The 25,537-nt window shown below is 40.2% G+C and overlaps 1 protein-coding gene across 3 annotated transcripts in view; it reads right to left on the reverse strand.

Moving 5' to 3' along the window:
- The window catches only part of LOC309973319 (S-adenosyl-L-methionine-dependent tRNA 4-demethylwyosine synthase TYW1), a 203,826-nt gene that overhangs the window by 108,420 nt on the left and 69,869 nt on the right, over positions 1-25,537 (reverse strand). For all 3 annotated transcript variants that reach the window (XM_082857504.1, XM_082857503.1, XM_082857502.1), the window contains exons 12-13: positions 21,542-21,719; positions 9,303-9,438 (exon numbers count right to left, since the gene is read on the reverse strand). In XM_082857504.1, coding sequence (XP_082713630.1) covers positions 9,303-9,438; positions 21,542-21,719 — 314 coding nt within the window. The remainder of the gene's footprint in view (positions 1-9,302; positions 9,439-21,541; positions 21,720-25,537) is intronic.

The following is a 25,537-nucleotide window of genomic DNA, read 5'->3' on the forward strand; positions in this document are numbered from 1 at the left end:
CCTGCCAGGGCAGGGAACCTAATTCACAGCCCCCATCTACTACAGAATATAGTACACAGTCAGGACCATTGAGTAAGCCTGATCAGAGGATCCAGGCAAGCATGGAGCCCCTCCTCCAGCCTCACTTGTGTGGGGAACCAAGCCAGCAGCCCTATACAAACTTCTCAGGCAGTGGCACTCTGCCCCCATCCCCATTCTCAGAGCTCAAACAAGTGCCTCACCCAAAACAGACCAGAATAGCAGGCCCCAGCTGCCCAAGGACATTACTAGAAGATACACCCAGAAACTCAAACTGAGCTGCCTGGTGAAGAACTGTCTCTGCCAAAGCAAACCTGTGAAGTCTGGAAGAAGAGCCCAATTACTCAAATGCATAGAAAAATATGTAAGGAACCAAGGATCGTCAAAAGTCAGGTAAATATGAAACCACCAAAAGAAACTAATAGCTCCAACAACTGACTCTAAAGAAATGGAGACTGATGAACTATCACACAAAGAATTCAGAATAATCCTCTTAACTACAAGAACTACAAGAAAACACAGAAAGACAACTAAACAAAATTAAGAAAACAATGCATGGACAAAATGAGAAGTTCAACAAGGAAACAGTAACCATCAAAGAAACCCAAACAGAAATCCTAGAACTGAAAAATAGAGTAACTGAACTAAAGAATTCAATAAAGAGTTTCAAAATTATACTCACCGCACATTTAAAAAAGAAAAGAAAACAAAATAATAAGCAGCTTGGAGGACAGAACATTGGAAACTGTCAAAGGAACAAAACGGGGAAAAAAATGAAAAATTGAAGGAAGCCTACAGGAATTATGGGATACCATGAAAATAAACAATATTCGCATTATGGGAATTCCATAAAGACAAGAGAAAGATAGAGGGACAGAAAGTATATTTAAAGCAATAATGGCTGAAAACTTCCTAACCTCGGGAGAGAAATGGACATCCAGATCCATGAGGCCCAAAGGACCCAAACAGGTTGAATTGAACAGGATCACACCCAGACACATTATAATTAAATTGCCAAAAGTCAAAGAAAGAATTTTAAGAGTGGTGAGAGAAAAAAGAGAACTCACAAGGGAACTCCCATGAAACAATCAGTGAATTTTGCAACAGAAACTTTTCAGGCCAGGAGAGAATGAGCTGTCATATTCAAAATACTGAAAGAAAATAACTGTCAACCAAGAATTCTATACCCCGTAAGGCCGTCCTTCAGACACAGAAAGAGAGAGAAAGATTTTCCCAAACAAACAAAACCTGGGGGAGTTTATCACCACCGGACCTGCCTTACAAGAAATGCTAAAGGGCCAGTTCTCTGAGTGGAAGCAAAAGAATGATAATTAACATCATAAAAACATAAAAAGATGGATGTGGCAAACATTTCACAATATATGTAACTCAAACAATCAGGCTACAGGCCTTAAACTGATACAGTGATATATGTCAATTATTTCTCAATAAAATTGAAAAAAAAATTTTTTCCTTAAAAAAAAGAAAAAGGTATCCCCAAGACAAGACTTTGTCCTTCAGACCCTCAGCAGAATTGCCCCAAACCACTTACTCCTTCCTTTGGGCTGTACTTTGGTCTAGCTAGGTCTCCCCAGGTCAGAGAATCCCCTCAAGAAGGACCAGCTCCCAGCCTACCTAATCCTCATCTACCTATGGGCAAAAGCATGAACAAGAGTTTTGAATTAACTCTTTGCTCCCTCTTACCAAAACTGTATCCCCTAAGAGCTTTGTCCAGAAATATGCCCTAAACTTCTATCAGAATGCAAAAACGGACAAGGGGAAGCTTAAAGCTCTCTCCACCCAATATTTGGTAAGTGTCAGCCACTCATATTAGCAATCAATCCCCCTGCTGTTGGACACCTGTGCGGATGGTAATACTCTGGTGCTGCTGGCCCCAGGATCCTTGGCACAATTCCAATGGTTCCTCTATTCCTTCCACACACTTTTATAATTAAGGCCTTACTAAATAAACCCTCCTCAAATTACCCTAAAAAAATTAATTTGAGATGATTCATAGTCCCAAATGTGAAAGAAAAATAAAGCTTTCACACAAAAAAAATAAGAAAATATCTTCATGACCTTGGCGTAGACAAAGATTTCATAAACAGGACATGAAAAGCACTAACCATAAAACTTCAACAAATTAATAAATTGGGCTTTGTTAAAATTAAGAACTTCTGTTTATCAAAATATATCATTAAGAGTAAAAAGGCAAAGACAGACTAGAAGGTATCTTGAAAACATGTATCTGACAAAGCTCTTGTATCCAGAATATATTTTAGAACATCTACAAGTCAATAAAAAACAACAATAATCCAAATAAATAAGGAACAAAAGAATTGAACACATAATTCACATAAAAAGGATAGCCAAATGGCCAATCAGCATCTGTAAAAGTATTCAAATTGAAAGGTATTCACTGGGGAAATGCAACCTAAAACTACAGTGAAATATCACTAAACAACAATGAAGATGGCTAAATTTTAAAGTGGGGGGGAGGTCAGAGAATGTAGAACAACTGGCCTTCTCACACACCGCTGGGAGAAATATAAATCGGTACAATTACTTTGGAAAACTGGTAGTGTCTACTAAAGTGGGATGTACACTTACACTGTAATCTAACAATTCCGTTCTACATATTTACCCAAGAGAAATGTAGGTATATTTATATATCTACAAGAATGTCCATAAAAATTATTCATAATAGTGAAAAACATAAAACAATTCAAATGTCCACCAATGGTAGAAACACTGAATAGTTTGTTGTATAGTCATATACTATATAGCAGTAAAAATGAATGAATTGTTGCATATAACGTCATGGAGAAATCTCAAACAGGGTACTGAGCAAAAAAAAAAAATCAGACACAAAGGAATACATAATAAATGGTTCTATTTGTATAAAGTTCAAAAACAGTCAAATCAAAAATAAATGTAAGGGGCTTCCCTGGTGGCGCAGTGGTTGAGATTCCGCCTGCCGATGCAGGGGACACGGGTTCGTGCCCCGGTCCGGGAAGATCCCACATGCCGTGGAGCGGCTAGGCCCGTGAGCCATGCCGCTGAGCCTGCGCGCCTGGAGCCTGTGCTCCACAACGGGAGAGGCCACAACAGTGAGAGGCCCGCGTACCACAAAAAAATAAAAACTAAATAAAATAAATAAATGTAAAAGTTCAAGAATGGGCAAAATAATGTATGGTGACAGAAGTTGATAGAGCTGTTCATGATATTTTAAATAAAAAGTACAGTTGTAAAAATATGTAATGATCTCATTTTATAAGTAAAATACACACACACTTACATACACATAAATTAAACTCTGGAAGAAAAACAGCACTATAGTAATAGTATTTTTACCTTTGAATTCTGGTAGCGTATAAGTCATCTTATTTTCTTCATTATGGGAATATTTATTTTCTAATTTGTTTTTAGCAGATATGGTTATCTAATGTTTAACCTCATAAAAGGAAATGTCTTTAATTTCTTCTTTAAACAATATTATTGCTCTGGGTTCAAAAGGTTAATATTCATTACATTGATATCTTTTGTTCACTCTCCCCACTTCCATCCTTCCATTCGACCCACTACACAACGGTTTCTATGCAAAACACTGTATTCTACTTCTTTTTGACAGTCATTAGAGGCCAACTGGTAAACCAAGTTTCTTTTTCATCACCCCTTAACCTTCCCTCAATATCTTCATGAAAACTCATTGTTTCTTTGAATTGTATGTAATACACAATACTTGCATGGGATTGTACCAACACCATTATCAAATTCTTCCCAGAGTCACTCTCTATATACACTCTTCATCTTGAAAGCTTGAAAAGTTGTCCTCCCTAAGCTTCCTTTTTGGCCCTCTTTAGACACTTCTTGGATAATTCCATCCACTTTCTTGCCTTCACCTGCAATCTACTGCTACAGAGATGACTTCTAAATCTATATATTCACACTCCAACATTCCTCTGAGTCCCCAACTCATGTAAGCAATGATCTACTAGACATCACTTAATGTCTCAACATGAACCTAAGAGGCAACACGTTCATCTTTCCTTAAAAAGCTTAGGCAGAAGTCAGGTCTGGAGAAAACCTATTTACTAGGGGATTTCCTGGGGCTGGGGGAAGCCAAACACTTCGTAGGCACTGGCTTTGGAAAACACCATGAGAGAGATCAAGGTCAGCAGTCTTGGTCTGATTTCAAAAGTGGCTAAAACCAGAATATCCTTTTAGCCAACCAGAGGAGGGTGAAATGGCATTAAACCCAAGATGGGTGGAATCAACACCCTGGAAGATCCATGCCTACAGAGAGGGTACACGCAGGTTAGATAAAGGTAAAGGGCAAGATAAAGCCTAAGAAAAGATAATAATAAGAAACAAATATCCAGACCACAGCCAGATGGACTAAGGCTCAAGAGAAGCCTTTGGCATCGATAAGGGGAGGTGGAAATAAACCAAATAGATCAATAAGCAGGGGAACCAGTCAGAATGATGGAGGGGTGATTAGCTTGTCCTAAAAGGGAGGGAAGAAGACAGGCTATTTCATTGACTCTAAGATATTCTAGATTGTAAGACACATGATTATTTTATGTACCATCATTTTATGTCTCTCCTTTATGAAAGTAACAATGCTAGCAATTAAATATGACATGCCATCTCTGGCTATCTGACTTTAGAAATGTTAGAAAGTAACAAACTGTGCATGCTGCAACTGGAGAGCAGCAGAGGCACAAGGCCCCCCTCTCAGATGTGCTCAGGACAGGAACGTGATTTACACTCAGGCCCCCATGATATGGAGAAGCAGGCTGGAACACAGTCTTGCGAGACCCTGATACTGGCCAACAAGCAGGAAACTGAGTGAGGAGGGAAAAACCCAGTCTTCTCTCCCATGTGTCTGCTTTACCACTCACACACAACACTTCACTTCTGACACCTCTGGTCACCAAATGTGCGGGGGATTTTCCCTCACCAAGCAATTCTCTGCAACACCAGCTGGTGTCCTACAAATTAACTCAATTCTGAGACTACACCCTACTGGAGAGGCCAGTCCCAAGTCTAGGTTATCACCTGTGCTTCTGGCTGATAGGCTCTAAATCAGAGGTTCCCATAACCCCCTCCTCTGGTTTGATTAATTTGCTACAGCAGCTCACAGAACTCAGGGAAACACTGACTTAGGTTAACCAGTTTATTAAAGGGTACAGATGAACGACCAGATGAAGAGACACATAACGCGAAGTCTTGGGAGGGTCCTGAGCACAGGCACTTCTGTCCCCATGGAGCTGGGGACGCATCAACCTCCTGATATGTGGATGTGTTCACCAACCTGGAAGCTCCCCAAACCCCTTAGTGGGATTTTTATGGAGGCTTCCTCTCGCAGGCACAATCAATTATTAACTTCATTTCCAGCCCATCTCCCCTCTCTAGAGAGGGGTGTGTGTGTCTGTGTGTGTGTGTGGCAGGGGGGTGCTGAAAGTTCCAAGGTGCCTTATTAGAATAAAAGACGCTCCTAACGCTCTTATCACTTAGAAAGTTACAAGGGCTTTAGGAACTCTGTGCCAGGAACTGGGGACAGAGACCAATATATGTATTATCTCACACTGTTACTGATGAAAAACTATGCTGTCTTTAACCCGAAGGTCATAGAGAAACTTTAATAGCATGCAAAACTGCTCATGACCCGATGTTAACAACAACAAATAGCAACATATAAAACTGAATCACATATGCAAAACAAATCACTCTCTCCCCCTCAAAGGATTAACTAGAAGTACTACTTCCAAACGTCAGTAGTAGCTGCCTCAAGGTCCTGGAATTATAGGTAGCTTCTTCATTTGTTCCTTTATATTTCTCTTTACTTCCCCCCAAATTTCTATATTCAATGTGTAATTTTTATAATCAGAGATAAGGTCAAATATTAGTTTTTTAAAACCTGCCAGTTGTGGGTCACATGGATACTTTGGTTTATTTAAATAATAGACATAGAGCCATCTCATTCATGTATAATAAGCCCTTCTTAACAGTGAAACAACATTCCTCCGATAACATCAGGTCAATGCATGCTCACATCCACAGAACTAAGTTCATTTTGGATACCCCAAAATATGTAATGCGGGAAATTATTTTTGTGTTTCCAACATGAGGTTTCAAGAATATCAGTATTATTGCTCAAACGTGGAAAAGGATTAATTACTTCCATTTCCTGCTGGATCTTCAACTTGGCATAATAATGTGCTAAGAGAAACACATCTGGTCACACTTCTGATAAAAGTCTACTGCCAGGGCTTCCCTGGTGGTGCAGTGGTGAAGAATCCACCTGCCACTGCAGGGGACACAGGTTCGAGCCCTGGTCTAGGAAGATCCCACATCAGCGGAGTAACTAAGCCTGTGCGCCACAACTACTGAGCCTGTGCTCTGGAGCCTGCAAGCCACAACTACTGAGCCCACGTGCCACAACTACTGAAGCCCACGTGCCTAGAGCCCGTGCTCCACAACAAGAGAAGCCACCGCAATGAGAAGCCCATGCACCGCCGACAAAGAGTAGCCCCTGCTCGCAGCAACTAGACAAAACCCGCGTACAGCAGCAAAGACCCAACGCAGCCAAAAATTAAGTAAATGAATAAATAAATTTATTTTTTAAAAAAGTCTACTGCCAAAGGTAGGCAGTGCTGTCTTGCACAAGACGGATTTCTTTTTTTTTTTTTTTAAAAAAAGGACTGTTCGACAAGTAGCTGCCATGTCTAGAAATTGAAGCTAACACATTTCATGCTGTATTATCTTGATGGAATTGCTTTTTAGCCCCACATACTCAAATACCAATCTATTTCTCCCCTCATATTTGAAAAGGAACATTTAGACAAAGGAGAAAAATCTTGAAATGTAACCTTTATACTTGCCAAGAGTAATAAAACAAAATATGCTACCTTCTTCTACTTTGGGTGGTACTAGATCATACGTAGGCTGAAAAGCTTGGGAAAAATCGGATTTCTTTGTTTATAAAGTTTAAGAAATTCTTTCTCTTCAAATGTCTTTTCTTGCTCAGGTATACTTAAAGCTCAAACAAGTAACAGAAGATAACAGTATGGATGTTCTAATTGAAACATCTCAAATATCACTTTTATTTCAAAGTTTTCATTGAAAAACTCAAATGATTATCAGATGACAGTGATCATATATTTGACCCTAGCTAATAAGTATAGTCACAACATAAATGTCTTATTTTTCAGTATTTAACAGCAGTAAAGTCGACCTTTCTTGATAGTATCTAATGTACCAATAATATCAGACATTCAAAAGGAAATAACATAGCTTGAGTTAATTTAAAGAAAACTTTTTATTTTGACAGCAGCTTCCTGTTCTTAAATGACAGTAAAACAATACAAGAATGAGAAACATAAACTCATTGCTACAAAATGCTTAGATAGCAATTGCCCTAATCTGGGAGCAGCTAGTTTAAACAGCCCAAGGAAACTTTTTCAACTATTGTTACGTGGACACAATTATGATATTATATGTAAGAAGCTCATGGGTTAGAAAATATTGTAGAACTTTAAGTTAGTGCCTTACTATCAATGAGTCAATCCAGAGTACTTACAACTGAACTGGACATCCAAAGGCTTACTTGTAATTTCAAGATACGAATTCATTTTGTGGAAAATTTTGGCCAAAAGGCAAAAAGGAGCCTATTGAGCCATTCCGCTAATGCCTATTTCTCATCTTCCACACTCCGACTCAGGATACGGTCTAGATAACAATCTCATATGTGTTTGAGACTGCCAGCCCCTGCTGTTTACTTCCATCTAAATCCATTCTGATTTTAATGCTATGTATCTCCTGTCTCAGCAATAAGCAATGAGGATACAGCTGAAGGTGAAGTCCAGAGACGAAGAAAATTTAGGAACCAAAAAGCATCTGACTTGCTAGCTTTATAAATAATCCAAGACAGATCAGAAACCAATGTCTATTTGAATGTCTTAAATAATGTCAGTGTTAATCACCAAAAAAGGCACTGATTTAACTTCTCAAGCATAAAAGCAGGGGGCGGGGGGGGGGAGGTGCAAGGCGGTTCTGATCAGCTGAAAAGTCAAGAAAATGGGTAGAGTACATCTCACTACTACAGAGCTCTGGGTGAGTCTCCACTCATTCATTCTTTTAACAAACATTTATCAAATACCATTAACTATGTTGTGTTAGAATTCAGACATGAGTAAGGAATCCAGTTGGGGAGAGAGAAGCTGGGATAAAACAGGAAATGACGTGTATTTACAGATATAAAACTTGGGAAGGCAGACAGGGGCAGCTATTTGCAACTGAAAACGGCTTCGCAGTAGAGGTAATAATGAAGCTGAGACTTGAAGGTTGCATAGAATTTCTACAAGTCAAAAAAATGGAAAGAAAGGACAGTCTAGGTTCTGAGGAGGTAACCAAGGACTCAGGACAAGTGCTGGGCACACCTGCAGAAATAGCAAGACAAGCAGGACTGTGTAGCATTCCTAGGGAACATGGTGAAGGATGAGTCTGGAAACGTTCACTGCAGCCGGACGGCGACGGGGTGGGAATGCCACAGTAAGTGCCGGGCAAAGGAGAGAAAGGCAGGTTTTCTGGGACAGTGACTTCCATATATTTGGCTGCACATCAAAAATCACCCGAAATGTTTAAAATGCAGATTCTCAAATCCCCCTAGGAATAGGAAACTGTAATTTTTTAAGCTTCTGTAGTGACTGTCAGTATCAGTTAGATTTGCGTAAACCAAGAGGAACTGCAGGGTAGAAGCAAAGAGAACAGAAAAGGGGAAATGGCTACAAGAGAAGAAGAGGTAGAACTAACAGAAAATACCAACTATTGACATAGGGGCCAATGGAAAAGAAGAACCAGAAGGTACCTTAGGTCTAAAAGAATAGGAAGATTTAAGAAGGGGCAACTGTTTGCAGGAAAAGACATTGGGGTCGGACATTCTGGGGTTGAGCTCCTTATTGGGTAGGAAATTTTGTTCTAGAAATTCAGGAAAATTAACTTCATATTTAAACATATACTATTTGCTGACACCTCTTCTAGGATTGCTATGTACTGCGCTTACCCGTGTTTTATTAATTAGCTTTGGGAGTGTGCATCTCTCTCCTGAAATACATGAAGGACATATAATATATATAAGGCAGGGTGCTAGAAACTTAAGAGGAACTCGATAAATATTTACTGAATAATAAAAGTGGAAGTCTAGAAAAAAGTTGAAGATTTTAGTCTTTTTTTTTTTTAAAGGAAAAAAAATCTTTTTTTTAAGATGTCATGATTCTTACCTTTGCAGCCAAGGCTTTTAAACTGTCGAGGAATCTTTGCCAGAAATCCTTGAAGAGCGGGCGGTCAATTTTCTTCAGGCTCTCTTTGGTGCTGGCGTCCACACTGACGTATAGCTGGGTAACTGGTTTGAGGTTCCTTGATAATTTAAAATTAAAAAAAAAAATACAACAATAGAAGAAGAAAATTATGCCTAAGTCAGGCTTTTCATGATGTTAAATTTACAATCTGTAATAGATGTGATGATTAAACATTTCACTGGGGTCTAGAGGGTTCTGCTTCTCCCAGAAGACTGAAGCCATGATTTTAATGTGACAGAATGGGATGTCAGTTGGTTATTTTTTAAAATGACTGGACACCATCCCTAATAAACTGAAAACATTGGATTACTTAAAATTAGTCTCTCTTCAAACACTACATTTTAGTGGAAAATAAAACAAGATCAGGCTTTAGGTCTGGCACCATCAGCTCAGCACAATTACAAGGGGTTCTCAGACCAAAGTTTCTTCATAAACTCTGCCACTTAAGACTTCTACAGGAGTCTGTGCCGACGGGCCACCTCCCATCATCAATTTGCTGATGGATGTTTTCTAAGGCACAAGAACAAGGCTTCTTTAAGGGCACAGAGCCACACCAACGCCTCACCTATGCCTCTGAGAGCAGGAGTGGGTTTAAAGTCAAGCCCTGTGTGGGCGAACAATGACCCCTATCAGGGAGCCGTAAGCAATGCAGAGTTAGAAAAAGAGCAGCCAAGCACTTACAAAAGAGCACAACCCAGAAGAAAAATGTATCTTGTAGATTCTTCTTTCTTTGCCTTCTTAATCCGCATCCATGAGTACCACTCATTCTCCACTTCGCTCAAATTCACTGACTCATTTCACAATGTCATCATCTACCACATTTCTTGCCAGTTATGTTTTAAGCCCAGATTGTACGTTTTCCCAGAGCCTCTCTGTTCTCCCTTCAAATAGGTCTCATAATTCACTCTCTTCAATGAATTTCGAAGTAAAAAGAAATTCCCCCTTAATAATCCTCTGACCAAATTCTCCCGTTCTCAATTTGCTATAACTATTCCATAACTTGTATTTACCCCTAGAATGTTATTTATACATTTTTTGTTTCAAAGTCTAGGCATTTAAAAACTGCCACATAATTCACATGCCATAACATTCACTATCAAAGTGGTTGATGAGCTTTTTATATCTATCAGTATTGGCCTTACCCATCTTTGAGTGGAAGACCTTGAAGGACAGGAGCTCTATTTTTCTTTTCATCCAGCCATACAGGTAGACACTTCAAGCTACTTTTTAGTGGATACTGTTGACTCCAGCTGACAGAACTTTTAAGGAAATGTAGGCCAAACAAATGCTTGTAATCATCTGGCTTAGTGACACAGGGAAAAACCAGAAGGGCCTAAACCCAAAGCTGTTAAAAGTGGAGAAGCTCTGACCAAAGTCAGGAAAGAATGATTAAAACACTGGCAGACTCTCACTGCTTTAATCCCTCTCCAATACTGATATAATGGAATCCTTAGAAGTTCAATAATGTGTCACTACTGAGCAAAGGACACCAATTACTGGAAATGCAAAACAACAGCATACTGTAATGGCAGCATTTTGTCTCACCACCCCTTTTGCTGGGGGCCTCTTTAATAACAGACAAGCTACTTTAACTGGATTTCATGTTTTACAAAAATAAAAAGGATTGTCTTAATGAATACGGCTGGCTATCATCGTCTGATACTCACAGGACTTTGTCATAAAGCTGCCTGATGCAAAATGGGAACCGGCCTGACCTTTTCACTACACCTCCATAACTACTTCAAGAGTATGAACAGTAAATTCCAAAGGCCACAGATGTCTTACAAACCACCACCATTTTGCAAAAAAAAAAAAAAAAAAAGTAGTCCTGGACATTGACGCTAGCAATAAGGAATTTTTGACATTACTAAATGTCTGAGATGCTATAATCAGGAATTTTATAGCTCTTTGGCCAGGGATCAGAGGAAGAATGGAGAAGAGGAAAACCCCAAGGAACTGTAGAGCTCATTCCTAAGGGGCTCAAAAGGAGTAAAAGGGCACTGGAGAGATTTTCTGAGCCTCAGGGATCTTATGTCTGCCTGCTATCGGTCTCTGTTCCCCGTGACAGGTGATGAGGCTCCAGGAACAGTCATTTGTCTGTCTCCATTCTATTCAGAGATAGGGGGGCTTCCCTGGTGGCACAGTGGTTGAGAGTCCGCCTGCCGATACAGGGGACATGGGTTCGTGCCCCGGTCCGGGAAGATCCCACATGCCACGGAGTGGCTGCGCCCGTGAGCCATGGCCGCTGAGCCTGCGCGTTCGGAGCCTGTGCTCCGCAACGGGAGAGGCCACAACAGTGAGAGGCCCACGTACCGCAAAAAAAAAAATAAAAAAATACCAAAGATAGGATCATTTTAGTTATATCCTTAAAACCATCATCATAATTCCTGTGTCTCAGAATCTCACATTGCTGTTGAGAACAATTAAAAAGGACTATACAATAAAAGGGATATATAACTCTGAGCCCAATCCCCAGTGAAAATACCCTATGAATCTTGATATGATTTTTGTGATGACCCTTCATCCTGCTAATTTTAAATCTCTGAGTTATGAATGATCATATATAGAAAAACATTGCAATTGAACATAAAAATCCCTCTCCCTTCTTCCCTTCCTGTAGAGATGAGGCCTCATTCTACCCAGAATAATCAATAATCATATCAAGATCCTACCTAGAATGAAACCTCCTCATCTCTACAGAAAGAAAAAAAGGGAGAGAGATTTATGTTTTCAAGAAATCTAGAGGTTTCAATAGTAACTTTGATGCTCCTATTGGACAAAAAAATAACCGAAGTGATCCAAATATCCAATACTTATATGTGAAATCTATCCAAAAAAGGGACAGTTTCTATTAGCTGTTTCCTTCCCTGTGTTATGGGCCACAGTCTCTTGTTTCTGTGTCTAGTTCATGTTTTTTTTTTTACGAAAGCTAGACATTTTAAATAATATTATTTGGCAATTCTAAATCAGGTATCTCCCAACCCAGGGGTGTTTTTTTTTTTTCTTTTCTGTCTGCTTGCTGTTTTTGTTGTTACTGAACTAATTTGGTAAATTCTGTATTCTTGGTTGTGTTTAACCGCTAAAATCCCTGTTTGATTAGCTTAGTGGTCAGGTAAGGATTAGACAGAGATATCCTTAAATGATTTCAATCAATAAGTCTCCTAGCCTTTGCTGAGGGGCTCTATGTGTGTATATTAGGGCACGCCTTCGATGTCCAGGCAGGCATTTGACAACTGTGCCTTAGCTTTCACTGTCTACCTGCTTAAGACATCAATGTATCAAGTGGAGGTGGGCAAATAGGGCCTTTTCAAGTCTTCCCTGGCATACCCACAGCCCTGCCCGTGTACATGGTCTTCTAGATTTCCAGGAACATGCTGGAGCTTCTCAAAGTCCCCTACAAACATCTCATTCCCTGGCTTTTCCTTTTAAGTATTTGGTTAGCTTCCTGTTTGCCCCAATGGTTACTGCTGCCTCAGGCAGCTGTGAAGTTAAACAATTACTGATAATTGCTTATGAGAAACACCAGAGAGAAAGGCTTTTGGTGCTGGACAAACTCTGAGTCACTTGTAACAAACACAACCCCCGTAAGTGAGAGTTTCCAGGGAACTGCCACACATACCATATAATGACAGTTCTCCAGGAATGGGACTTTGAAAGAGTTCCAACTCTGTTTTGTCCCTTCCCCTGGCTGCCAGGCTACTGGTTGTTACCACGACTGTAGGCTACTAGTTTGCAGAGCTGGAGAAGTTGGAATGGAATAAGGACATGTTAACACATCACAAATCTTACTGTTCATATTGCAATTCAGCTAATTTTCTGAGGAACAGTGGGTTTCCACCACAGCCTACTTTAACCCATTTCTAAGCTAAGTTTCAATCCTGAGCCTTAAAAGACAAATCTTTTTTTAATTTAACTTAGTTGTTTTCTGCTTCCTCTTTACTGTACAGAGCCTGGATCCAAAGAAAAAGGGCCATCCCCATACCCACACATACCCCTCAACAAAAGCCTTCAGTTTCTACTTTAGCCACTGGCTTCTCAGAATCCAAAAATCAAATATTCTAGTGTACTGTTGCAAGAAGTCTTGGGAGAAAAAAAGACCATTGCAGTATTCAAAATATTTTTGTATTGTTAATGCATATCATAGAAACACTGTTTTTTCTATTTAGCCGCGCCATGCAGCTTGCAGGATTTTAGCTTCCCCAAACCAGGGACTGAACCCAGGCCCCCAGCACTGGAAGCATTGAGTCCTCACCATTGGACCACCAGGAAATTCCCTAGAAATACTTTTTTGACATGAGAATAAAAATACTATTTACTGGGGGCAAAAAAACGTTCCTCAGATTGTTGCATACCTCTGGTTAAGAATTTGATTCTGACAATTTTTGCTGGTATTCTCACTGTTTTTATAGAAGAGTAGGTTTTGAAGGTCTGTACTCTGCTATTCCTAATAACCAACAAACAAGTTTTGTTTTTATTTCCATCACAATTCATCACAATATTTCCTTCTTTGACCCATAAGCAAATGAAAAGTGCATTGCTTAAATTATAAGCATATTGGAATATTCTAGTTATCTTTTTGTACTGATTTATAGTTTAATTGCATTGTGTTCACATAGCATGATCTACATGATTGCAATACTTTCTTGTAACTTGCTATAATGCCCAGCATATGGCCATTTGGTAATTTTTCTGAGAGCAACTTCTGTGCTCTTTAAAGGAATTTATATTCCAAAGTTTCTCAATTCAATACTCTATTTCTGTAATACACGCTAAATTTGTTAATTTAGTTGTTCAGATCTTCACTACTATTCCTGATTTTGATTTGCCTGTTTTATCAGTTTGAGAGAAATGTGTTAAAAACTTACTATTTCTCCTTATTTTGAAAATCTCCAATTTTGAGATTATGTTACTGATTGTTGAAAAATTTTGAATTACTGTTTTACGTTCCTGGTAGGTTTAATATTTTATAATTAAGAAATGTTCCATCTTATCTCAAGTAATGGTTCTTGCCTTAAAGTATACTTGACCAATATTACTTAGCCTACCTTTCCAAGGTGCTTTTCATATATTATCTCATACACTAACAATGCCACTATAAGGTAGTCATTATTATTGCAATCATTTTACAGATGAGGAAACTGGGCACTGAGAGGTTACCTTCCCAGTGTCAGAAAGACAGCAAGAGATACAGTCAAGATTCAAACCCAGGTCTCTTCTAGACAGAGCACAAGCTCTTCATCACTTCACTGTGCTGCCCGTCTCTTTTTTTTTTAGCCCATCCAGAAAAGCATAGTTTCGAAAAGTGTCCCATCAATTCACAGACACAAAAGAAGACTATATTTTAAACTTAATACAAACAAAACAGGCTGGGAGGAAAAAGAAAACTTCTATTGAAAGGATCAGGTAGTATTTATAATCAATCTTCATTTCATTGTAACTGTTACCTATAGCCACTTAGAGCTGATACATACAACAAAACTTTATTTTTATTAAAATTAATGTATTTCTTGATACATTTACTAAGTAATATGTGAAGAGATGTCCAATTTATAGAGGTTCTCTAACACATGTAGTGAATATCTTAGCAAATACCAGAGAAAACAAAACATAGAGCAAACAAAATAACAGAAATACAAGTGGAAGAAGTAAGAGAACAAACAAAGTTCACACATAGTTTCAATGAAGGTGCTCAAAAGTAAACGTACACAGGGACAAATTCTGTGGTGGTGGAGGAGGTAGGTGTAGGAAGTTAAATGTTAATCGTGTCATAGTTAAAAATGGAACACAGCTCTGTCTTCTTATGATAAGCCTGCTAGCTGGGAGAAAGCTTTGAATTAACTATACTTATCACAAAAGAAAAAATTTAAGATTTTAAATGTAAACTTAAAAATAGTATCAAATAGTTAAGAAAACCGTGTAGAAGAAGGGGTAGACAAAATAATTAGCTACTAAAGGTATCAGAAGAAAGCCTGAGAAAATCTGGTTAAAATGTTAAACCTTGTATTGCTACTGATGGGAGTAGTTGTTTTTATATCTTTTAAAAATAATAAAAAGATTCTGCGAAAAAATTTAAAAAAAAGAAAATCGTGTAGAAGTGAACTAAAGATGAAGCTAAGAGTGAGCCAGTCGACAAAGGGCTGAACATTTGACTCTAAACCTTCTCATGCTCATAAAGAGACACAGTTATAGGATTCAAATGTCCACAAAGTAAGCACAAACTAGGTTCAGTGTTTCTCAACAACTTCCTTACCTTACAACATGGTCTACTTTTAGCAAGATGTCTCACGTAGATGTCTTTACATCTTAGCACAGAACAATTTACAGGAAGTAATGACAGGGAGTGCTCCAGTGGGACGGTGATATCCAGGTGTGATGGGCCTTTCTGACTGCAGGGCTGAATGCAAGCATAGATCATACAGTCTCGAGAATAAGAGTCCTAAACTCACATGTCTGCAGGAACCAAGGATATAATGTGAGTCAACCAAGACACTTTTTTATGTATTTAGCTATTTATTTAATACATTTGTTTATTTATTTTAAAAAATTTGTTTATTTTATTTATTTAATTTTGGCTGCATTGGGTCTTTGTTGCTACGTGTGGGCTTTTCTAGTTGTGGTGAGCGGGGGCTACTCTTCGTTGCGGCACGGGCTTCTCATTGCAGTGGCTTCTCTAGTTGTGGAGCACGGGTTCTAGGCACGTGGGCTTCAGTAGTTGTGGCGCACGGGCTCAGCAGTTGTGGCTCACAGGCTCTAGAGCACAGGCTCAGTAGTTGTGGCACATGGGCTTAGTTGCTCCGCGGCATGTGGGATCTTCCTGGACCAGGACTCGAACCCGTGTCTCCTGCATAGGCAGGTGGATTCTTAACCAGTGCGCCACCAGGAAAGCCCAAGCAAGCCACTTTTAAAGGAAAAAGAAGTTCTTTGGACACCAAAACACAGACTACATGTGAAACATTCAAGAATATTCTTTCCTTACTCAAAGCAAGATGCTTCCCATTTTTCTTGTATGTGGTACTCTGTCTCCCTTTCGTTGTTTCATGTCTGTTAGAAATGGCGACAGAAATTTCTCTGCTGTAAGAGAATCTACAGTGCGATCCCTCTGACAGGTGGCAGATGAGACTCAGCCTCAGGGCTGAGGAGACAGTAAAATGGTGGAGAGCGTGGCAAACTGAAAAGCAGAGGCTTTACAGAAAAGACAGCCGTTCCTTGCTGTGATATTGTCAGACAATAAGGAACACACATGCAGTCTTTGTCCCTAGTTCCTGGCACAGAGCTCCTAAAACTCTTGGTATTTCCCGAGTGACAGAGGTGAGAAGTGCCTTTTGTTATCTATAATAAGCCCCTTTCAACCATACAAGAATTTATATTAATGGGGTAACTCCTGATGCGCCCATGGACACATTCCAGAGAGGGGCTGGTGCCCGAAGAACCGACCACGTGATTAGAGGGTTGGCACTTTCAGTTCCCCCTGCAACCTCTAGGAAAGGGAGATGGGCTAGAGGTTGAGCTAATCACCAATGACCAATCACAATGATTTCATCAATCCTGCCTATCTAATGAAACCTCCATAAAACCCTCCCAAATGACGGCTTCAGAGAGCTTCCGGGATGGTGAACACAGTGGGTGCTGGGAGGGTGATGCGCCTGTAGAGGGTGGGGAAGCCCAGGGCCCTTTTCCCCGCATCTTGTCCCATGCAACCCTTCTATCCAGATGTTTGAGAGTTGTAGTCTTTATAATAAACTAGTAACAGTAACTGAATTGTTTTCCCCAAGCTCTGTGAACTGTTCTAGCAAATTATCAAACCCAAGGAGGAGTTGTGCGACACCCCAATGTACCGTCGGTTCATCAGAAGTACAGGTGGCAGCCCGGGACTATGACTGGTGTCTGAAGTAGGGGGCAGCCTGGGACTGAGTCCTGACCCTGTGAGGTCTGTGCTAACTCCAGGGAGACAGTGTCAGAATGGAACTGAACTGCAGGACACCTAGCTGGTGCCTGCAGAGAATTAGAGGACTGCTTGGTGTGGGGAAAAAAACACACATCCGGTGTTAGAAGTGTTGTGAGTAAAAAAACAGATAAGAGTGAAGTGTTCTGGTGTTGTAAAAACAGCACTTCATACTTGGCTCTTGACAATTTTTGCCAGATTGTCTTTTTCTCCAAAGTCAGAAATCTCTTTTATGAAAAATTTCTGGATTTTAAATGTTGGCTAAAAAAAGAAAAAAAAAGTTTCTAAACATGCTACAGGACAAATAAAACCGACTCCTTATCAACTGCCAGTTTGAGACTTCTGGTCTCAGGAACTCTCCCAGCTTTCCCACATGATTAATTAAGTTCCTGAAAAAGACCGAGTCCTGGTACGTTCAAGGTTATCCTCCTTGTACAAAGCACAGCCTGCTGTGCTATTCGGTAGAGCACAAACATGGCCGTAAACTCTCCCTCTCCTTGTACCCATGGCCCTTTGCAATGTAGCTTGGAGTGCCCCTCACTGACTCCAGGCTTGGCCACGTGACTTGCTTTAGCCAAGGAGAAGTGAGCAAACGTGGCACAAGCAGAGGCCTGAACGATGCCTGTGTTGGAGTTTATCCTTTCTTGCTGTTCACTGAAACCCTGCCACCACGTGGTCAACTTCAGACTTGCTGGAGGGTAAGAGGCTACACGAATAGAGGTCCCAGCTGTCCCAGGCAAGGCCATCATAAACCAGCCATCCCAGCATATCTGCCAACTGACTAGACACATGAACAACACTGAGACCAGCAAAGCCAGCCAAGGTGAAAAGACCTCCCAGCCGATTCACAGAATTACAAGCTAAATGAATCGTTGCTAGTTTGACTGACTCAGTTTTAAGGCAAGTGGTTACAGCAAAAGATAACTGATACATGCTACAGTGTATCATATATCAGTTTTACGCCGATCAAAAATACCATTACAGGGGCTTCCCTGGTGGCGCAGTGGTTAAGAATCCGCCTGCCAATGCTGGGGACACGGGTTTGAGCCCTGGTCTGGGAAGATCCCACATGCCACGGAGCAACTAAGCCCGTGCGCCACAGCTACCGAGCCTGAGCTCTAGAGCCCGCGAGCCTGTGTGCCACAACTGCTGAAGCCCACGCACTCTAGAGCCCATACTCCACAGCAAGAGAAGCCACCGCAACAAGAAGCCCGCGCACCACAACAAAGAGTAGCTCCCACTCGCCACAACTAGAGAAAGCCTGCACGCAGCAACGAAGACCCAACACAGCCAAAAATAAAAATAAAATTAATTAAATTTTAAAAAATACCATTATAAAGGCACTTGCTTTTGTGGAACTAAGAAGGCTTTTTCTCAAGAGAAAGGCGTTTTTTTGTGTGCAATCACCACCAGATCTATCATTAACATTAAGTGTCTTACACATTCTTGTCACTTTTATTAATTAGCCTCTATGTCAACAAACAAAAACATAAAGCTACCTAGAATGCAAAAGCTTTCTCATTTGCCTAAGGTGTCTGCTTCTATCTTCAACAAATCCTCGAGGACCACTCACTGTGAAAACTCCCTTCAGTGAACTGTCAGCAAAGAGCCATATGCTTTAGAGCTGGAGGGGAGACTGAGATCCTTTTAAAGAAAAGTTAAGCATCCTGAAAAGGCCACTAGCCTGAATGTAATGCTTGCAAGTGGGTCAAGGGAAGGCTAGTTGACAAAGTCAGGATCTTCTTCAAAAGATACCAAGCGTATGGGTTAGGCATTGTAGTAATTTAGAAATTTTTTATTAAAAAAAAAATTAGTACACAGCCAACCACCCAGAGAACATTATTACTTCCTAGTGTATGCTCAAAGATAAAATGGTTGCAAGAGGTTCATCTAACAGCTGATTTGAATGAGCAAAGTGCATCAACATTAGAGGTTAACTTCCAAAATTCACGATCTCCGTGCTATATTAGTAAACCTATAGCCTTGTTTTTCTGTAGGACACCAGAGACAATTGGTATTTAGAGTCCTCCTAATTCACGGAAATAAAACAATATTATCTGCACCTAGGAAATTTCTCTTTCCATTTTCTCTTGGACCACTTTCAAGTACATATCTTATTTAATTCTCTATCATTTTCCTCAATCCATGATGGCATTCACAAAGAATACCACGTATTATCAAACAATGAATCACCCTCTCCGGTTATTATCTTACATGTCACTCCTGGAACATTCAATTCTTTTTAGGCATTACAGTAGGCCCTCTGTATCTGAGGGTTCCACAACCACGGATTCAACCAACTACAAATCAAAAATATTCTAGGGAAAAAAAATTCCAAAAAGTTCCCCAAGGCAAACCTTGAATCTGCCATGTGCCAGCAGCTATTTACAGAGCATTTACAATGTATCAGGTATTATAACTAATTTAGAGATGATTTAAAGTGTATGAGAGGATATGCGTGGGTTATATGTAAACACTATACCATTTTATAAAAGGAACTTGAGCATCAGTGGGGTTTGATATTTGCAGGGAGTCCTGGAACCAGTCCTCCTCAGATACCAGGGACGACTGCATGTCTTAAATTTGGGATAGACTCCTTCTTTCTACACGTGTGTGTATGCGCGCGCGTGCGTGCGTGTGTATCCCAACACCACTCTATCTGAACCCCGTGCTCATGAGCCATTTGAAAAGTCAAAGATCTTAACATAAAAATTTAAAAAAAGGAATAGTAACCCTATGCAAAATGTACACACTGACTTTTTAAAAACCTTTCCCTTTTAACTTTTTTTTTTTTTTTTTTTTTTTTTTGCGGTGCGCGGGCCTCTCACTGTTGTGGCCTCTCCCGTTGCGGGGCACAGGCTCCGGACGCGCAGGCTCAGGGGCCATGGCTCACGGGCCCAGCCGCTCCGCGGCATGTGGGATCTTCCCGGACCAGGGCACGAACCCGTGTCCCCTGCATCGCCAGGCGGACTCTCAGCCACTGCGCCACCAGCGAAGCCCCCTTTTAACTTTTTATACAACTTCAAAAAGTAGTATTTTAGTTATCTTTGTGACAATGTTACTGATTTTCACTTTACTGCCTGGTAACTAATAATTTTAATCAACTCTTTGATTTCCTATGATGCTAAATTCTAAACCAAGCACCTACAATGTGCCAGGAATTATACTAGTGGCATAAAGATAAATAAGCAGGGGTCACTGGCCCAGGGACTCACAGTCTAATGAAGAAGGCACAAGTAAATAACAACCAAGTAAAAGTTAATGTTTTTGGTACTATAATATGTGTATAGTTCAAGTATAATGCAAAATCAGGTCATTTCCAGGTGCCAGTAGATGGTCATCTCTACCTGGAGAGCCCTCCAAGTCATCCAAACCAACCGCATCATCTTACCTCCTAAACCCGCTTCTTCCTCACACGATCCCTCGACTGTTACAGGGCCCCACAGTCCTAGCAATCAACATGGCTGGAACTTTCCGAGTCATCAGTTAAGTCCTCTTCTGTGCAGGGCTCACAGAGCCATACAAACAGTATGCCAAGCTTATCATGCCTCAGTGATACCTTTTTTAAGACTCCTCATTCTGTCTTACTTTCATCCTTTTAACTCTTACCTAGACAAACGTATAATCTCCTATCCAGTTTCCTGCTTCTTGGCTCACCCACTTTATACCGTGCTGGCAGACTATTCTGCAGAAAGCAAGCTCTTTCTAAAGAACAGCATTTGAAGTGATCTGCAACCTTGTCCCAACCTTTCCAACCTGGGTTCCAGCTGCCAGTCTCTTTCGCACACTCTGTGGTCCTAATCAACTATATTTACATAATGGTATCCCAAATACCCCAACTCTGTATCTTTCTCGGACAGTTCTTATTAAAAATCCACTGTTTCCTATCTCCCCAAGTACCCATCCCAGCCATACTTTAAGATCCAAATTTAATGAAGCCTTTTCTGAGAAGTTTTACCCTGCTTCTCTCATCTAAAAAAAAATTGCTTTCTCTTTTGAATTCCCCCAGCAATTTATTTGTGCCTCTATTTCTTAAACTAATGTTATCTCCCCCGATAGAATGGATTTTTAAAAGCAGGAGCTCTGTCCCCTCAAAGCCAACATTTGTATGTACTTAGTAATCAGTAAGTCCTTTCTGAATATATTAATGCCTGTTAGTTTTACTTTTCAGTCAAACACAGAGTCAAGTGGCAGTATCTTAACAAGCTGGACCACTCACCTGATTTCCGCAGGGAACTGTGCATTTGTGACCAGGAAACTGGAGATTTTACGCTCATGGAGTAGCTTCAAAAACCTGTTGATTTCTGGGTACATGATGGGTTCTCCCACAAGGGATAATGCACAGTGCTTTACTGTCATTCCTTCCTCAAAGCGTTCCTCTCTGACACCTGGCACTCCTGGAGAACATGGTGGAAAGGAACAAGCTCAATAAGGCACAGATAGAGGACATCACTTTTATTTTTCTTAATTAAAAATTAAAAAATTTTTCTTAATGGTTCTTTGATTTTAGAGGGCAAAATTACTTTTGATACCAGCCAAATACTACAAAACAAGAGCCTGGGGGCGGGGGGCAACCCTAACATTATTAAACCAGAAAAAAAACAACCTAGAATTATTATATCAGCAATCTCATCCTTCCTTTTAGTATTAATTAAACTACATCAATACAAGCAGGCAAAACTAACTTTGTTATTAGCTAATTATTTGGAACACAGAATGTATTACTTTCCATAATCTGCTTAGCTCTGCGTTCTTTCATGTTGGTCTAAGACAACGAACTCAGTATAGCTGCATAAGGAAAGCCTCTCCTATACCAATCATTGCCGCCTTCATTCCTCAGGTATTTTGAATTGAGAAACGAAGCGCAGTCGGTCCAAAAGAACAGAGGAGAGAAAAAGAAGCCTGCAGTTCTCACCTTTGGCTTCATATTGGAATCACCTGGAGAGTATCGTAAACTACAGTGGCCTAGGTCCACTGCCAAAGATTCTGTTTAACTGGAGTGAACGCAAGCCAGAGTAACGGGAGCTTTAAAAGTTCCTCAGGTGATTCTAATGTGCAGCCAAAGTGAAAAACCACTGCATAAACCAGAAGCCCCCAAACTTATATGCCAACTAGAATCACCTTGGAACTGTCCATGTTCCAAATTCCAGGCCACAGCACAGACCAATGAAATCACCATCTCTGGGGGAGGGGCAGGGGCATCAGGAGCTTTTTGAAGCTCCCCAGGTGATCCCAATATGTTTGGGGATCCACTGCCACACACCACTGGTTCTCGACCCTAGTTAGACATTGAGAAATAACCCAAAGAACTTTAAAAAATCCCAGTGTCCAGGCAGTGCCCCAAGCCAATTAAATCGCAACCTCTAGGACGAGAGCCGGAGACATCCGTAGTTTTTAAATGCTCCCCATGGGATTAGAGTGGACAGGATGGGTTAAGCAGCACTGCTCTAGACTCGATGCACTGTAGGAAAGCATGCATGAACAAAAAAAATAAATAGAAAGCATGCTTGAAAGTCCCTCAATCTAACACACGGTTTGAAAGACTTGGAAATTGCTTAAAAAGGCAAATAAAAACATATCTCCTTTACTTCAGATATTTCTATCCATTACGCTAGTTTCTTTTTGAAGAACACATTCTCTCTAAAGGACACAGATTCCTCACCGAGATTGGAGGTAGGAGGAAACACGTTCATATTCCCTCTCAGTCATTATGAGCCGTCTCTGAAAAGTAGTTTTCTTGACTGTAAGCAGTACTTAGCCCAAAGAATGTTTCTTAGAATTAAATGAGATAATGCATGGAAAAGCTTTAGAAGAGGGCCTAGCACACACAAAAAAACATTCATTAAGGAGTTTTTCTTCTCATCACCTTTACCCTGGTTTCTTAAAATGATTAAATCCCAGTCACTATCACCTTAAAGAACAACAACAACAAATCTGGAGAAAATAAAGTTAGCTCTCACTGCTTGCTTGTGCTTTAGTTTCCAGGAAGTGACTTTATTTTACACACACACACAGGCACACACACACAATCTACTTGGAAACAAGCAAGGGCAAGTAAATACCCAAGACATCAAACCAACATAATGCCTGCTAAACTCAGAACAATCTAAAAGTGGCAGCTTTTATCTTCTTTTATGACTACCTAACTGCTATTCTAAGAATGTATTTCATGTCAGTATTTGGGGGATGAATAATTTTTTAAGTTATTGAAATCTAATATCTTAAGTGAATCAAGGTTTTAAATAAAACTTGATCCATAACGCAGTCTGTGTTACCAAGACAACTCAGCATTAAGTATAAAATTTCCTTTTTGTTAAAAAAAAAAAATCAGTAACTTTAATCTCGCTGGGAGATGAGTAGAAGGGCAGATTTAATCAGAACTGCAAAATTAACCTAAAACTCAGAAAGGAGAATGACTGAGCACTGGCTGGGCCCTAACCACTGGAAGTCAGACACACCAGGTCCAAATTCTTGCTCTACCACTAGGCTGGTCTGTCTCCTGGGTCAAGCCACTCACCCCCTCTACACCCATTCCCTAATCTATAAGATAGGAATTTCACATGCACACAGTTATAAGAATTCAACGAAATAAGCCACATGAAATAACAGGTCTGGTACCAGGCCCAGCACATAAGCATTCAAAAAATCTTATTTTTATTATAGTAATTATTTCATGAATTGAAATAGAAATTCAATTATTTCCATTATTTTAAATAAAATGGTAATTCCATTCAATTCAACATACAGTTGACCCTTGAACAACAAGGGCTAGAACTGTGCAGGCCCACATATATGTGGATTTTTATATATATGTGTGTGTGTATATGTATATACACACACACACACAGGAAAAATTTTTGGAGATTTGTGACAATTTGAAAAAACTAGCAGATGCCCCCCACAGCACAGAAATATCCAGAAAATTTAAGAAAAACTTAGGTATATCACGAATGCATAAAATATATGTAGATACTTGTCTATTTTATCACTTACTACCATAAAACACACATAAATTTTTTTTTTTTTTTTTGGCCAGCCACGCGGCATGCAGGATCTTCCCCGACCAGGGATGGAACCTTGGGAGCTCGGAGTCTTAACCACTGGACCGCCAGGGAAGTCCCAAATACACATAAATTTTTAAAAAGTTAAAATGTATCAAAACGTACTCACACAAACACTTAAGGACCACACATAGCACCATTCCCAGTGCCGAGAAATGTAAACAAACGTAAAGTTGCAGTATTAAATCATAACTGCACAAAATTAACCGTAGTACCGACTGTATCTCGGTAATAATTTCCTAGGATCTCCTGTTGCTACCACACTGAGCGCAAGTGTTGCAAAGTATCTGCTTGAAACGCCACGCCACGTGAGGCTCATCATCTCCACGTGAGCAGTTCATCTCTCCAGTCAATTGCAAATTGCAGTAAAAGGCAATCTCTGGCAGTTCTCTGGTAGTTTTCATCATGTTTGTGCAATACTATGAACCTTGAAATAACACCACGGGACCCACACGATGTGCCATTAGTGATGCTGTAAGTGCTCCCAAGAAGCAGAGAAAAATCATCACATGACAAGAAGAGGGTGAATGGCTTGATATGTACCGCAGATTCAGATCTGCAGCTGCCATTGGCTGCCACTTCAAGATAAATGAGTCCAGTGTAAGGACCATTGTTAAAAAAAGAAAAGGAAATTCATGAAGCTGTCGCTGCAGCTACACCAGCAGGCGTGAAAACCTTGCGCTTTTTGCAAAACGCCTTTGTATCTCATATTGAAAATGCAGCTTTTATGTGGGTGCAGGATTGTTATAAAAAAGGCATACCTATAGATGAATATGAGTCAAAAGGCAAAGTCATTATATGACAACTTAAAGCAAAAGGAAGGTGAAGGATCTAAAGCTCGAGAAGGTAATGCCAGCAAAGGATGGTTTGATGGTTTTAGAAAGAGGTTTGGTTTTTAACATGTCAAGGTAACAGGAGAAGCAGCTTCTGCCAACCAAGAGGCAGCAAAGGAATTCCCAGCAAAGGAAATCATTAAGAAAGGATATCTGCCGGAAAGGGTTTTTAATGTAGTCAAAACTGCTCTATTCTGGGGTGCAAAAAAAAGCCTCAAAGGACATTTATTAGTAAGGAAGAGAAGCCAGCACCAGGATTTAAGGCAGGAAGGGGTAGGCTAACTCTACCGTTCTGTGCAAATGCAGTAGGGTTTATGATCA

The sequence above is a fragment of the Leucopleurus acutus genome (genome assembly GCF_964270905.1).
Source record: "Leucopleurus acutus genome assembly, chromosome: 16".
Taxonomy (NCBI): Eukaryota; Metazoa; Chordata; class Mammalia; order Artiodactyla; family Delphinidae; genus Leucopleurus; species Leucopleurus acutus.